The sequence below is a fragment of the Coregonus clupeaformis genome, chromosome 39 (genome assembly GCF_020615455.1).
Source record: "Coregonus clupeaformis isolate EN_2021a chromosome 39, ASM2061545v1, whole genome shotgun sequence".
Lineage (NCBI taxonomy): Eukaryota > Metazoa > Chordata > Actinopteri > Salmoniformes > Salmonidae > Coregonus > Coregonus clupeaformis.
Window position 1 is genome coordinate 6191682 of NC_059230.1, and position 16288 is coordinate 6207969.

Here is a 16288-nt window from a genome sequence, read left to right on the forward strand (position 1 = left end):
CTCCTCATATCGCCGCCTCGGCTTTAGCTGCCTCCCGCTCTTCACGAGGACGGCGATATTCTCCGGTTGATCCCAAGGCCCTTACCATCCAGAATCTCCTCCCATGTCCATGAATCCCTTTATGGGAGTCCATAAATCCTGTGTAGGTAGGTCCTGTTGCCGCTTGACACGCTGCTTGGTCTTTTTGTGGTGGGTTTTTCTGTCACGGTCGTCTATGTCGTCCAAGTATGACCAAGGCGCAACGTGTCCAAGAAACATGACTTTATTAAACAAAGTAACCAAATACAAAACAAAAGACGACTCAATGAAGTCCACGGTACACAGACCGAAAACGGAACAAAAACCCACAAACAAAAGGTGAAAACACACAGTTTAAATATGGCTCCCAATCAGAGATAACGAGCCGACAGCTGACACTCGTTACCTCCGATTGGGAGTCATCTGACTAATCAACACCAACCACCAAACATAGAACTGAACAACTAGAAAACCCAACATAGAAATAAACCCAAAAGAAAATGAACAACCCTGGCTCAAATATCAAAGTCCATGGAGCCAGAGTGTCACAAGGACATATCACAGACTGGAATACTTTCCGGGATTCATGTGATGGCATTGAGGAGTTTACCACATCAGTCACCGGCCTCATTAATAAGTGCATCAACAACGTCGCCCACACAGTGACCGTACGTACATACATATCACAACCAGAAGCCACGTACATATCCCAACCAGAAGCCACGTACATATCCCAACCAGAAGCCACGTACATATCCCAACCAGAAGCCATGTACATATCACAACCAGAAGCCACGTACATATCCCAACCAGAAGCCACGTACATATCCCAACCAGAAGCCATGTACATATCCCAACCAGAAGCCACGTACATATCACAACCAGAAGCCATGGATTACAGGCAACAGTGAGCTAAAGGCTAGAGCCACCGCTTTCACGGAGCGGGATATTAATCTGGACGCTTATAAGAAATCCTGCTACGCCCTCCGACGAACCATCAAACTGGCAAAGTGTCAATATAGAACTGAGATTGAATCCTACTACACCGGCTCTGACGCTCATCGGATGTGGCAGGGGCTGGCAAACAATCCGTAAATTACAAAGGGGAATCCAGCCGCGATCTGCCCAGTGACATGAGCCAACCAGACAAGCAAAAATGCCTTCTATGCTCGCTTCGAGGCGAGCAACACTGAACCATGCATCATAGCACCAGCTGTTCCGGATGACTGTGCGATCACGCTCTCCGTAGCCGATGTGAGCATAGACCTTTAAACAGTGTCAACATTCACAAGGCCTCGGGGCCAGACGGATTACCAGGACGCGTGCTCAGGGGATGGCTCCAACTCACACATGGGCGTTCTGGGTGCCCATGGCCGGCTTGGGGGAGACCCCAAGAGGGGGTACCAGCCCCCACACCCGGATTCATCCACAAGGGGGCGCCACCTGTCGTTGGCAAGTGTCTTCACCGGCATTTACAACCTCTACCAGACTCAGTCTGTATGACTATCGCCCCTTAGTCATGAAATGCGTTGAAAGGCTGGTCATGGCTCACATCAACAGCATCAGCCCAGACACCCTGGACCCCACTCCAATTCGCATACCGCCCCAACAGATCCACAGATGATGCAATATCTATTGCACTCCACACTGCCCCTCTCCCACCTGGAAAAAAAAAAGGAACACCTACGTGAGAATGCTGTTCATTGACTACAGCTCAGCGTTCAACACCATAGTGCCCACTAAGCTAAGGACCCTGGGATTAAACACCCCCCCCTTTGCAACTGGATCCTGGACTTCCTGACGGGCCGCCCCCAGGTGGTGAGGGTAGGCAACAACACATCCCCCACGCTGACCCTCAACACGGGGGGCCCCTCAGGGGTGCGTGCTTAGTTGACTCCTGTACTCCGTGTTCACCAACCACTGCATGGATGCGCACGATTCCAACACCATCATTAAGTTTGCCAATGACACGACGGTGGTAGGCCTGATCACCTACGACGATGAGGCAGCCTATAGGGAGGTCAAAGACCTGGCAGTGTGGTGCCAGGACAACAACCTCTGCATCAACGTCAGCAAGACAAAGGAGCTGATCATGTACTACAGGAAATAGAGGGCAGAGCACGCCCACATTCACATCGACAGGGCTGTAGTGGAGCGAGTCAAGAGATTCAAGTATCCTTGGTGTCCACATCACTAAGGAATTATCATGGTCTAAACACACCAACAAAGGCAGGACAAAGCCTCTTCCCCCTCAGGAGGCTAAAAGATGTGTCATGGGCCCTCAGATCCTCAAAAAGTTATTCAGCTGCACCTATGAGACCATCTTGATTGGCTGCATCACCGCTTGGTATGGCAACTGCTTGGCATCCGACTGTAAGACCCTAAAAATGATTAAAGACTCCAGCCACCCAAGTCATAGATTGTTCTCTCTGCTCCGCACGGCAAGCAGTACTGGAGCGCCAAGTCTGGGACCAAAAGGCTCCTGAACAGCTTCTACCCCCAAGCCATAAGGCTGCTGAACAGTTAATCAAATGGCTACCCTCACTATTTGCATTGACCCCATTTTATTTGCACTGACTCTCTTGCACCGGCTCTATGCACACTCACTGGATTCTACCCACACACACATACTACACTGACACTCCAACACACACACACACACACACACACACACACTACATACTCTAACACACACGTGCATATTGATGCCCCACACACACACACACACACATAGACACACTTTCACTCTCTTTCACACTCTTCACCTACGCTGCTGCTACTCTGTTTATTATCTATCCTGATTGCCTAGTCATCACGTTTACCCCTACCTACATGTATATATTACCTCAATTACTTCAACTACCTGGTACCCCTGCATATTGACTCAGTACCAGTATTCCTTGTATATAGCCTCATTACTACCTGGTACCCCTGGACATTGACTCAGTACTGGTACTCCTTGTATATAGCCTCGTTATTGTTATTTTATTGTGTTACTATTTCCTTCTTTTTTTTGTGCAAATGTTCTTACTTTTAACTCTACACCCTTCAACCACAAATCACAGATCCTCATCAGGCAAACTCTTTCCTCTTTCCTCTTTCCTCAAAATCCCTCAATCCCTCTCTCCTCCACCATTAATTCCTCTCCTCCTCTATAACATCTCCCATCCCTCACTTCTCTGTTCCCTTCATCCATGTAATATATATATATATTTTTCATTGAGAGCGATTGAAACAGGGATATTTCCACAGCTTTTTTTTTACACCTCCATGATGATCTTTAGGATGTGAGGACAGCCTGAGTAATGTTCATGGAACAAATCCGTTTCTCACACACACACACACACACACACACACACACACACACACACACACACACACACACACACACACACACACACACACACAAGAGGATGATGCCTCAGTCATCTAGATAGAGAGAGATATCTATTATTAATGTCTGAGCAGCCAGATGAAAAGGAAAAATTCATCAGAGCCGCCAGGTCAGTCATTAGTAGGCAGGCAGAGTAAACGCTCACAGACTTATGGATGGATTCATTAGAGCAGCCAGGTCAGTCATTGGCAGGCAGCGCTTACCCACCATTACCCCCCACCCCAACCAAAAGCGAAGCATCAAGTACAACGGACAGCAAAGAGAGAGAAAGGGGGCGCGGTGTCTGTTTATGTGTCCATACCTGTTTGGCCAGTTTGACAGAGTCAGAAGTCAGTCGGTCTCTTAGACGAGGGTCCAGTTCGGCCGCAGGGGCGATCTCCACCACCTACAGAACACAACACAGCTTTGTTAACAACACCGCCTTCAAACTCAATAAAACTTTATTAACAACACCTTCATTAAACAGAGACAGACTTTAAGACTAGAAGAAGAAAAAAAAGCTAAATAGGAGCAAGACTTAAAAGGACAACATCTCAAAAACATTATTTGACCCAAAAAAACAAACAATATATAACACAATACAATATATATGATGTCATTAGAGAAGTAGCCGTTAGCAAATAAGAGACTGAAGATGTGGTAAAGTAATAACAAATAAGTAATAAATAGTAAAGGAATGTATATTAAAGGAATAAATAGTAAAGGAATATATATTAAAGGAATAAATAGTAAAGGAATGAGGAACATGTACAGTATATACTGTAGATATAGTTATATATAGATACAGTGCATTTGGAAAGTATTCAGACCCCTTGACTTGTTCCACATTTTGTATTTTACAGCCTTATTCTACAAGTTATTAGATTGTTTTTTCCACCCCTCATCAATCTACACACAACACCCCATAATGACAATGCAAAAACCGTTTTTGTATTCTTTTGGCATATTTATAAAACAAATACAAAACTGTAATATCAAATTTCCATATGTATTCAGACCATTTACTCAGTACTATGTTGAAGCACCGTTGGCAGCAATTACAGCCCAGAGTCTTCTTGGGTATGACGCTACAAGCTTGGCACACCTGTATTTGGGGAGTTTCTCCCATTTTTCTCTGCAGATCCTCACAAGCTCTGTTAGGTTGGATGGGGAGCATCGCTGCACAGCTATTGTCAGGTCTCTCCAGAGATGTTCGATTGGGTTCAACTCCGGGCTCTGGCTGGGCCACTCAAGGACATTGAGAGACTTGTCCCGAAGCCACTCCTGCGTTGTCTTGGCTGTGTGCTTAGGGTTGTTGTCCTGTTGGAAGGTGAACCTTCGCCCCAGTCTGAGGTCCTGAGCGCTCTGGAGCAGATTTTCATCAAGGAACTTTCTGTACTTTGCTCCGTTCATCTTTCCCTCGATCCTGACTAGTCTTCCAGTCCCTGCCGCTGAAAAAACTCCCCACAGCATGATGCTGCCACCATCATGCTTCACATTAGGGATAGTGCCAGGTTTCCTCCAGACGTGACGCTTGGCATTCAGGCCAAAGAGTTCAATCTTGGTTTCATCAGACCAGAGAATCTTGTTTCTCATGGACTGAGAGTCCTTTAGGTGCCTTTGGGCAAACTCCAAGCGGGCTGTCATGTGCCTTTTACTGAGGAGTGGCTTCCGTCTGGCCACTCTACAACAAAGGCCTGATTGGTGGAGTGCTGCAAAGATGGTTGTCCTTCTGGAAGGTTCTTCCATCTCCACAGAGGAACTCTGGAGCGCTGTCAGAGTGACCATCGGGTTCTTGGTCACCTCCCTGACCAAGGCCATTATCCCCCGATTGCTCAGTTTGGCTGGGCTGCCAGCTCTAGGAAGAGTCTTGGTGGTTCCAAACTTCTTCCATTTAAGAATGATGGAGGCCACTGTGTTCTTAGGGACCTTCAATGCTGCAGACATTTTTGGTACCCTTCCCCAGATCCGTGCCTCGACACAATCCTGTCTCGGAGCTCTACGAATAATTCCTTTGACCTCATGGCTTGGTTTTTGCTCTGGCATGCACTGTCAACTGTGGGACCTTATATAGACAGATGTGTGCCTTTCCAAATCATGTCCAATCAATTTGTAAAAACATCTCAAGGATGATCAATGGAAACAGGATGCACCTGAGCTCAACTTCGAGTCTCTTAGCAAAGGGGCTGAATACTGTTGAAAAAAATTTAATAGATTTGCAAAAATTTATATAAACCTGTTTTCACTTTGTCATTATTGGGTATTGACTGTAGATTGATGGAAAAAAATAATTTGATCAATTTTAGAATAATGTTGTAACGTAACAAAATGTGGAAAAAGGGAAGGGGTCTGAATACTTTACGAATGCACTGTATATACAGTACCAGTCAAAAGTTTGGACACACCTACTCATTCAAGGCTTTTTCTTGATTTTTACTATTTTCTACATTGTAGAATAATAGTGAAGACATCAAAACTATGAAATAATAAATATGGAATCATGTAGTAACCATAAAAGCGTTAAACAAATCAAAATATATTTTATATTTTAGATTCTTCAAATAGCCACCCTTTATGACAGCTTTGCACACTCTTGGCATTTTCTCAACCAGCTTCACCAGGAATGCTTTTCCAACAGTCTTGAAGGAGTTCCCACATATGCTGAGCACTTGTTGGCTGCTTTTCCTTCACTCTGCAGTCCGACTCATCCCAAACCATCTCAATTGGGTTGAGGTCGGAGGATTGTGGAGGCCAGGTCATCTGATGCAGCACTCCATCACTCTCCTTCTTGGTAAAATAGCCCTTACACAGCCTGGAGGTGTGTTGGGTCATTATCCTGTTGAAAAACAAATGATAGTCCCACTAAGCCCAAACCAGATGGGATGGCGAATCGCTGCAGAATGCTGTTGTAGCCATGCTGGTTAAGTGTGCCTTGAATTCTAAATAAATCACAGACAGTGTCACCAGCAAAGCACCCCCACCCCATAACACCTCCTCCTCCATGCTTTACGGTGGGAAATACACGTGCGGAGATCATCCGTTCACCCACACCGCGTCTCACAAAGACACGGCGGTTGGAACCAAAAATCTCCAATTTGGACTCCAGACCAAAGGAAAAATGTCCACCTGTCTAATGTCCATTGCTCGTGTTTCTTGGCCCAAGCAGGTCTCTTCTTCTTATTGGTGTCACGTCTCCTCCCATTGCTCCCCTCCGGCGCTCGGATTCGCCGGTCTACTGAGCCACCGGTCTCAGCGCACCACCTCGGCAACACCGGAATGGAAACCCAACGCACCCTAATCACCTCCAGCGCACCTGCACCTCATCATCTCATCACCACCCCTATTTAGCCCTGGACTGTTCTGGGTGATGTTGTGTGTGATGGTTAAGCGTCGTGTCGTTTACTCTCTCTTTGTTATTCTCTTTCTCATTATTAAGTAAACCTTGACCTTATTAATTCCTGCGTCTGCGTCCTGCCTCTTCGTATATCAGTACTCATCACAGAATCACACACCAAACGAAAATGGATGCAGCAGGAGTTTCCCAGTGCCTCGACCAGCACCAGCAGCAGCTTGCCCAGCTGAACGCCACCATGCAGGAAGTGTTCCAAACTCTGCATAATCTGCCCAGCGCTCCAGTGCCACCTCAGGGAGCGGCGAGTGCATCCAATCCACCTGTTCCCGTGCTATCACCCACTTCTGCGGGGAACCCTTGCCCTACCGGAGCGCTATGATGGTAAAACTACTAAATGTAGCGGTTTCCTGCTACAGGTTTCACTTTACCTGGCGCGTCAGCCTAGGGCATATCCATCTGACCAAGCCAGGATAGCGCTGGTGATCTCGCTACTTAAAGGAAAGGCGCTGGATTGGGCCACGGCAGTCTGGGAAGGAGAGGAGGCAGTGGCGCTTCCCTACCCCACCTTCCTCACTCGGTTCAGGACGGTGTTCTATCATCCCATGGAGGGAAAGGACGGGGGTGAGCGTCTCCTCCATCTACAACAGAGAGAGGGGCCCTCATCACCCAGTCCATCCGTCTTGACGACATGTTGAGAGAGAGACGGCGTTCCCAACACCTCCCGGAGCCTCGACGCTCACCCCATCTGATCTATGGAAGCCGCCCTGCTTCCGAGTCCTCACCCATGGAGGTGGGCAGCATCCCCTACACCACCACGGACCACAGATCTCCTGGGGGCTTCCTATCTAGGTGGTTTGACTCCCGTAGCCACTCCGTGAGTGTTACGTCATAATAATATATAAAAATATGCCATTTAGCAGACGCTTTTATCCAAAGCGACTTACAGTCATGTGTGCATACATTTTTATGTATGATTGGTCCCGGGGATCGAACCCACTACCCTGGCGTTACAAGCGCCATGCTCCACCAATTGAGCTACAGAGGACCACTCCTATCACAAAACCATTGTTTTTAGTTCCTATAACAGTGACTGGTTATTCCTTCTCTTCCATTTCTACTGCAATGATAGATTCCGGATCAGCGGGGAACCTTATAGATAGGGAGCTGGTCTCTGAATGGGGGTTGCCCACCGTGCTACTGCCATCGCCGCTACACGTCACCTCACTGGACAATAAACCCCTTGGATCAGGCACCATTACGCACGTCACTCTCCCCATCACCATCACCATTCCCACCCTACCGGAGCACCACGAGGAGCTGTCATTCCACATCGTCACGTCACCCCTTCACTGGATCGTCTTGGGATTGCCCTGGCTCAGACTACACAACCCCGCCATCAATTGGATCACCAAGAGGATCACAGCCTGGTCCACCTCATGCCGGAAGACCTGCCTCACTCCAGCCCAACATCCTACGTGAGTACGCAGATCTCTCCGATGTCTTCTCTTCATCAAAGGCTACGTGTCTCCCTCCTCACAGGCCCTGGGACTGCGCCATTGACCTGCTGGAGGGACAACACCCCCCAAAGAGTCGCATTTACCCCCTTTCCATGGCAGAGACTGAGGCCATGGAGAAGTATGTGGCGGAGACCCTGAAACAGGGGTTCATCAGATGCTCTACCTCTCCTGCCTCCACCAGCTTCTTCTTCATGGCCAAAAAAGACGGAGGACTGAAACCATGCATTGACTACAGGGGGCTGAACGCAGTCACCACCAAGTACCGGTACCCCCTCCCTCTGGTTCCGTCGGCCATCGAGCAGCTACGAGGGGCCCGGTACTTTACCAAGTTGGACCTGAGGAGTGCCTACAACCTGATCCGAATCCGGGAAGGAGACGAGTGGAAGATGACATTCAGCACTACCTCAGGCCACTATGAATACTGCGTCATGCCCTATGGTCACACCAACACACCTTCGTTGTTCCAATCTTTCATCAATGACGTGTTCCGGGACATGCTGAGTAGACAGGTGGTGGTGTACATTGACGATATCCTGATCTACTCGGCTACGTTCAAGGAGCATGTCAGGGACGTCTGAGCTGTCCTTCTCCGCCTCCGGGAACACAGCCTGTTGGTGAAGGGGGAGAAATGTGAATTCCACCAACAGGCCATCTCCTTCCTGGGATACAGGATCAGTCCTCAGTGGGTGTTCATGGAAGGAGTTAAGACGGACGCCATCAGGTCATGTCCAGTTCCCACCACCATCAAGGGCCTACAGAGCTTCCTGGTCTTTGCCAATTTCTACCGGCGTTTCATCAGGTCCTTTAGCTCCATAGCCGCCCCGCTCACCTCTCTCCTTAAGGGTGGGCCACAAAAGCTGGCCTGGAACCCTGCGGCTGACGCTGCCTTCAAGAGGCTGAAGGAGAGGTTCACCACAGCGCCCATCCTAAAAACCCCAGATCCATCTCGTCCTTTCATCCTGGAGGTGAACACATCGGAGGAGGGTGTGGGTGCGGTCCTCTCCCAGCGACACGGTATGCCAGAGAAAATATATCCCTGTGCCTTTTTGTCTACAAAACTTACCCCCGCAGAGAGGAACCATGGAGTTGGAGACAGGGAGCTGTTGGCCGTCGTCCTCGCTCTGGAGGAATGGAGACACTGGCTGGAGGGCGCAGACCATCCATTCCGGATTCTTACTGACCACCGGAATTTGGAGAACATACTGGCAGCAAAACAGATGAACTCACGTCAAGCCAGGTGGGCCCAATTTCATACTCGCTTTCAATTCATTCTGTCCTACAGCCCAGGATCCCAGAATGTGAAAGCTGACGCACTCTCCAGGATGCACCATACTGGAGAAAGGAAGGATCTGGGGGATCCTGCCCTCATCTCTCATCGTTGCATCTGTCGTTTGGACGAAGACATCCGCCTGGCTTGGAAGGACCAAGCCGACTGTCACCGCAGTGAGGCCCCTGTATTCCAGCCTGGTGATCGTGTCTGGCTTTGTGGGGCCGTTTAATGTCCTCCGCCGGATAAATGAAGTATCATACCGGCTGCTCCTTCCCCCTCACTACCGTATCTCACCTACTTTTCATGTGTCTCTCCTCAGGCCGGTGGTTCCTGGTCCTCTCATCATCACCCCTATTTAGCCCTGGACTGTTCTGTATTGTGTGTGATTGTTAAGGGTCGTGTCGTTTACTCTCTCTTTGTTATTCTCTTTCTCATTATTAAGTAAACCTTGACCTTGTTAATTCCTGCATCTGCGTCCTGCCTCTTCGTATATCAGTACTCGTCGCGATTGGTGTCCTTTAGTAGTGGTTTCTTTGCAGCAATTCGACCATGAAGGCCTGATTCACACAGTCCCCTCTGAACAGTTGATGTTGAGATGTGTCTGTTACTTGAACTCTGTAAAGCATTTATTTGGGCTGCAATTTCTGAAGCTGGTAACTCTAATGAACTTATCCTCTGCAGCAGAGGTAACTCTGGGTCTTCCATTCCTGTGGCGGTCCTCAGGAGAGCCAGTTTCATCATAGCGCTTGATGGTTTTTGCGACTGCACTTTAAGAAACTTTAAAAGTCTTGAAATGTTCCATATTGACTGACCTTCATGTCTTAAAGTAATGATGCACTGTCGTTTCTCTTTGCTTATTTGAGCTGTTCTTGCCACAATATGGACTTGGTATTTTAACAAATAGGGCTATCTTCTGTATACCCCCCCTACCTTGTCACAACACAACTGATTGGCTCAAACGCATTAAGAAGGAAAGAAATTCCACACATTAACTTTTAAGAAGGCACACCTGTTAATTGAAATGCATTCCAGGTGACTACCTCATGAAGCTGGTTGGGACAATGCCAAGAGAGTGCAAAGCTGTCATCAAGGCAAAGGGTGGCTATTTGAAGAATCTCAAATATAAAATATATTTTGCTTTGTTTAACACTTTTTTGGTTACTACATGATTCCAAATGTGTTTTTTCATAGTTTTGATGTCTTCATTTTTATTCTACAATGTAAAAAATAAAGAAAAACCCTTGAATGAGTAGGTGTGTCCAAACTTTTGACTGGTAGTATACAGTTGAAGTTGGAAGTTTACATACACCTTAGCCAAATACATTTAAACTCAGTTTTTCACAATTCCTGACATTTAATCCTAGTAAAAATTCCCTGTCTTAGGTCAGTTAGGATCACCACTTTCTTTTAAGAATGTGAAATGTCAGAATAATAGTAGAAAGAATGATTTATTTCAGCTTTTATTTCTTTCATCACATTCCCAGTGGGTCAGAAGCTTACATACACTCAATTAGTATTTGGTAGCATTGCCTTTAAATTGTTTAACTTGGGTCAAACGTTTTGGGTAGCCTTCCACAAGCTTCCCACAATAAGTTGGGTGAATTCTGGCCCATTCCTTCTGACAGAGCTGGTGTAACTGAGTCAGGTTTGAAGGCCTCCTTGCTCGCACACGCTTTTTCAGTTCTTACCACATATTTTCTATAGGATTGCGGTCAGGGCTTTGTGATGGCCACTCCAATACCTTGACTTTGTTGTCCTTAAGCCATTTTGCCACAACTTTGGAAGTGTGCTTGGGGTCATTGTCCATTTGGAAGACCCATTTGCGACCAAGCTTTAACTTCCTGACTGATGTCTTGAGATGTTGCTTCAATATATCCACATCATTTAAGTTCCTCATGATGCCATTGTGGTGTCAGAAACAACGATGCTGATCTATGCTGTGATGATAAGAAGTCCGCTTACACTGTACTTTGATTACAAAAGTTTATTTATATCAAAGGGTTCCAGCGTCAATTTACAGACATCTGCAGAATGTCTGGAGAACATCTGCCCAATCTCAAAAAATGATTATTCTCCCCGTCCTTTGTTCAAAACATGGTATTTATATCCTATGTAACATAATATTGCGTGATTTTAATAGACCAATCCCTGGCCTCTACATAGTAGACTCTCCTCTATTCCAAGAAACCTATGTAGTAATGTTTTCCAGATGTTTCCGCAAGCAGAGCCAAGTTCCTCTAACACACCATTTGCAAACGTCAGCAAAATCATAAACTGTTTAGATACTACACCATCTATTTTGTGAAGTGCACCAGTCCCTCCTGCAGCAAAGCACCCCCACAGCATGATGCTGCCACCCACGTGCTTCACGGTTGGGATGGTGTTCTTCGGCTTGCAAGAACCCCCTTTTTCCTCCAAACATAACGATGCTCATCATGGCCAAACAGTTCTATTTTTGTTTCATCAGACCAGAGGACATTTCTCCAAAAAGTACAATCTTTGTCCCCATGTGCATTTGCAAACCGTAGTACGGCTTTTTTATTGCGGTTTTGGAGCAGTGGCTTCTTCCTTGCTGAGCGGCCTTTCAGGTTATGTTGATATAGGACTCGTTTTACCGTGGACATAGATACTTTTGTACCTGTTTCCTCCAGCATCTTCACAAGGTCCTTTGCTGTTGTTCTGGGATTGATTTGCACTTTTCGCACCAAAGTACGTTCATCTCTAGGAGACAGAACGCGTCTCCTTCCTGAGCAGTATGACGGCCGCGTGGTCCCATGGTGTTTATACTTGTGTACTATTGTTTGTACAGATGAACGTGGTACCTTCAGGCATTTGGAAACTTCTCCCAAGGATGAACCAGACTTGTGGAGGTCTACAATTTATTTTCTGATTTCCCCATGATGTCAAGCAAAGAGGCACTGAGTTTGAAGGTAGGCCTTGAAATACATCCACAGGTACACCTCCAATTGACTCAAATTATGCCAATTAGCCTATCAGAAGCTTCTAAAGCCATTACATCATTTTCTGGAATTTTCTGTTTAATGGCACAGTCAACTTAGTGTATGTAAACTTCCGACCCACTGGAATTGTGATACAGTGAATTATAAGTGAAATAATCTGTCTGTAAACAATTGTTGGAAAAATTACTTGTGTCATGCACAAAGTAGATGTCCTAACCGACTTGCCAAAACTATAGTTTGTTAACAAGAAATTTGTGGAGTGGTGGAAAACTAGTTTTAATGACTCCAACCTAAGTGTATGTAAACTTCCGACTTCAACTGTATATACACCACTGTTCAAAAGTTTGGGGTCACTTAGAAATGTTCTTGTTTTCGAAAGTTCTTGTTTTTTGTCCATTAAAATAACATCAAATTGATCAGAAATACAGTGTAGACATTGTAAATGTTGTAAATGGCTATTGTAGCTGGAGACGGCTGATTTTTTATGGAATATCTACATAGGCGTACAGAGGCCCATTATCAGCAACCATCAGTCCTGTGTTCCAATGGCACGTTGTGTTTGCTAATCCAAGTTTATAATTTTAAAAGGCTAATTGATCATTAGAAAACCCCTTTGCAATTATGTTAGCACAGCTGAAAACTGCTGTGCTGATTAAAGAAGCAACAAAACTGGCCTTCTTGAGACTAGTTGAGTATCTGGAGCATCAGTAATTGTGGGTTTGATTACAGGCGTAAAATGGCCAGAAACAAATAACTTTCTTCTGAAACTCGTCAGTCTATTCTTGTTCTGAGAAATGAAGGCTATTCCATGCGAGAAATTGCCAAGAAACTGAAGATCTCGTACAACGCTGTGTACTACTCCCTTCACAGAACAGTGCAAACTGGCTCTAACCAGAATAGAAAGAGGAGTGGTAGGCCCCGGTGCACAACTGAGCAAGAGGACAAATACATTAGAGTGTCTAGTTTGAGAAACAGACGCCTCACAGGTCCTCAACTGGCAGCTTCATTAAATATTACCCGCAAAAAAACAGTCTCAACGTCAACAGTGAAGAGGTGACTCCGGGATGCTGACCTTCTAGGCAGAGTTGCAAAGAAAAAGTCCAGTGTCTGTGTTCTTTTGCCCATCTTAATATTTTCTTTTTATTGGCCAGCCTGAGATATGGCTTTTTCTTTGCAACTCTGAAGGTCAGCATCCTGGAGTCGCCTCTTCACCGTTGACGTTGAGACTGGTGTTTTTATGTATAGATACCTTCTGATGTCTTCTCTGGATGGAACAGTCTCTCTCATAGAGATGTATTATGTTCCCATACTTATCACCTGGGGATGGAGAGAGCGAGAGCGAGAGAGAGAGAGAGAGAGAGAGAGAGAGAGAGAGAGAGAGAGAGAGAGAGAGAGAGAGAGAGAGAGAGAGAGAGAGAGAGAGAGAGAGAGAGAGAGGGAGAGAGAGAGAGAGAGAGAGAGAGAGAGAGAGAGGGAGAGAGGGAGAGAGAGAGAGAAAGAGAGAGGGAGAGAGAGAGAGAGGGAGGGAGAAGAGAAGAGAAGAGAAGAGAAGAGAAGAGAAGAGAAGAGAAGAGAAGAGAAGAGAAGAGAAGAGAAGAGAAGAGAAGAGAAGAGAAGAGAAGAGAAGAGAAGAGGAGAGTTTTTGGGGGGTAATTTATATCCCAAACTTGCCCTTTAGACACAAATTAATGTCCCCAGACACACATACACACACACACACACACACACACACACATTTTAGATACTTTATTTGAATCCACCAATCAAATGTACAAAAAAAGGATCCAAACATTTCAAAGGTCTCTGTATTCATGGCACTCAAGGGTACAGAAATCACCTCCTTCTCCTAACAGCTAGGCTGCCCACGACAGCTGAAACAGAGCAGCACCTAGCCAACTGCTTTGCCCTAGTTTTTTGTAAGTCCCGCAATCTGGAGGCCACACACTGCAAGCTGAGACTGCCAAATATCAGAGCCACCAGCTTGCACCTACACGAGGTTGTCCAAGCGTTCCACGAGGGGCTGGTATTTACACACACACACACACACACACACACACAGCAATTTGCAGCCAAGTTCAATTCCAACTCTGTAATATCGACATTCTCTCCAATTACAAATTAATCTATAATGAGGCAGAATAATGACTATACAACTCTATACCAACTCTCTCTCTCTCTCTCTCACACACACACACACACACACACACACAATCACATGCATGCATACAAACGTACACTCTTACCTAGGATCTGAACTTCTATGTGTCGTGGTTTCTCGATGAACTTCTCTATAAACAGAGCTCCGTTCCCAAACGCTGTCAGAGCCTCAGAGTAGGCCCTGTGGTAGTTCTCCTCCAGTTCCTGTTAATATAATCAAGTCAACCAATCAGTAAACCAAACAATCTATCAATCAATAGTTAGTCAGGGCTTCAGAGTACGCTCTCAGGGCGTTCAACTCCAGTTCCTAGAAGAGATAGTCAATCAATCAATCAAACAATACATACATCAATAAATCAAGTAAATCAATAGTTAGTCAAAGACTTTACCTACCTACCGACCGACCTACGCATCAATCTATCCATCCATCCTTCCATCCGTCAGTCAATCAATCAAGCATTCAATCGATATACCAACATATGAATGAGTTATGCATAAGTTACAACTTATGCATAACATCCCCCCAAGGATTCCTAGTAATTTACAACAATACTTTCCCCCTAAGAAGGATTCCTAGTAACTTACAACAATACTTTATTTTTAGTCATTTAGCAGACACTCTTATCCAGAGCGACTTACAGGAGCAATTAGGGTTAAGTGCCTTGCTCAAGGGCACATCTACAGATTTTTCACCTAGTTGGCTCAGGGATTAGAACCAGCAACCTTTCGGTTACTGGCACAACGCTCTTAACCACTAAGCTACCTGCTGGATTCTGAATATAAACAGACATCCATCAATAATGTATCTACTATTATTCAGAATATACACCCAAACATCCATCAATAATATATCTACTATTATTCAGAATATACACCCAAACATCCATCAATAATATATCTACTATTATTCAGAATATACACCCAAACATGCATCAATAATATATCTACTATTATTCAGAATATACACCCAAACATCCATCAATAATATATCTACTATTATTCAGAATATACACCCAAACATCCATCAATAATTTATCTACTATTATTCAGAATATACACCCAAACATCCATCAATAATATATCAGTCACGTCTTCTCCCGCTCCCCCGCTCCGGCGCTCGACGTCGCTGGTCCACTAACCCCCGGTCCTGGCAACCCATCATTTTTCACACCTGGCAACCATCATTACGCACACCTGTGCGTGAGGCACACCTGGACTTCATCACTCCTTGATTACTCCCCCTTTATTTAGCCCTCAGTTGTCTTCAGTCACTAGGTGTTATTGTTTTCTCTCACGTTCTGCATGCGCCGCATGTTTGTTAATCTGCATCTGTTATTTATTAAAATTACCTTCTGCACCTGTTTCCTGACTCCCGGCGTATACGTTACAGAATAACACTTCAACAGTATGGAAGCAGCAGAAGATTTACGCTCTTCCAGACGGTTAACGAACAAGGTCGAACAAGGTCATCTACTCCATCAATACCACGACCAGCTGGTGAAACTGGGTACGGCCACCGCCTCGACACCACCAGGGAGGTTCTCCATTCCCCTATCAGAGGGCCTCCTACCACGGGTCATCACAGTGAGCCAGCCCCCCCAGCCCGCCCAGGTCAGCGATGCCCAACTATCCCTTCAGGAC

The 16288-nt window shown here is 45.8% G+C and overlaps 1 protein-coding gene across 1 annotated transcript in view; it reads right to left on the reverse strand.

The window, feature by feature from the left end:
• LOC123482855 (pyruvate carboxylase, mitochondrial-like) overlaps positions 1-16288 on the reverse strand; it is a 202578-nt gene that overhangs the window by 135185 nt on the left and 51105 nt on the right. Inside the window, exons 7-9 of the mRNA XM_045211804.1 lie at positions 14734-14851; positions 13740-13807; positions 3714-3797 (exon numbers count right to left, since the gene is read on the reverse strand). Coding sequence (XP_045067739.1) covers positions 3714-3797; positions 13740-13807; positions 14734-14851 — 270 coding nt within the window. The remainder of the gene's footprint in view (positions 1-3713; positions 3798-13739; positions 13808-14733; positions 14852-16288) is intronic.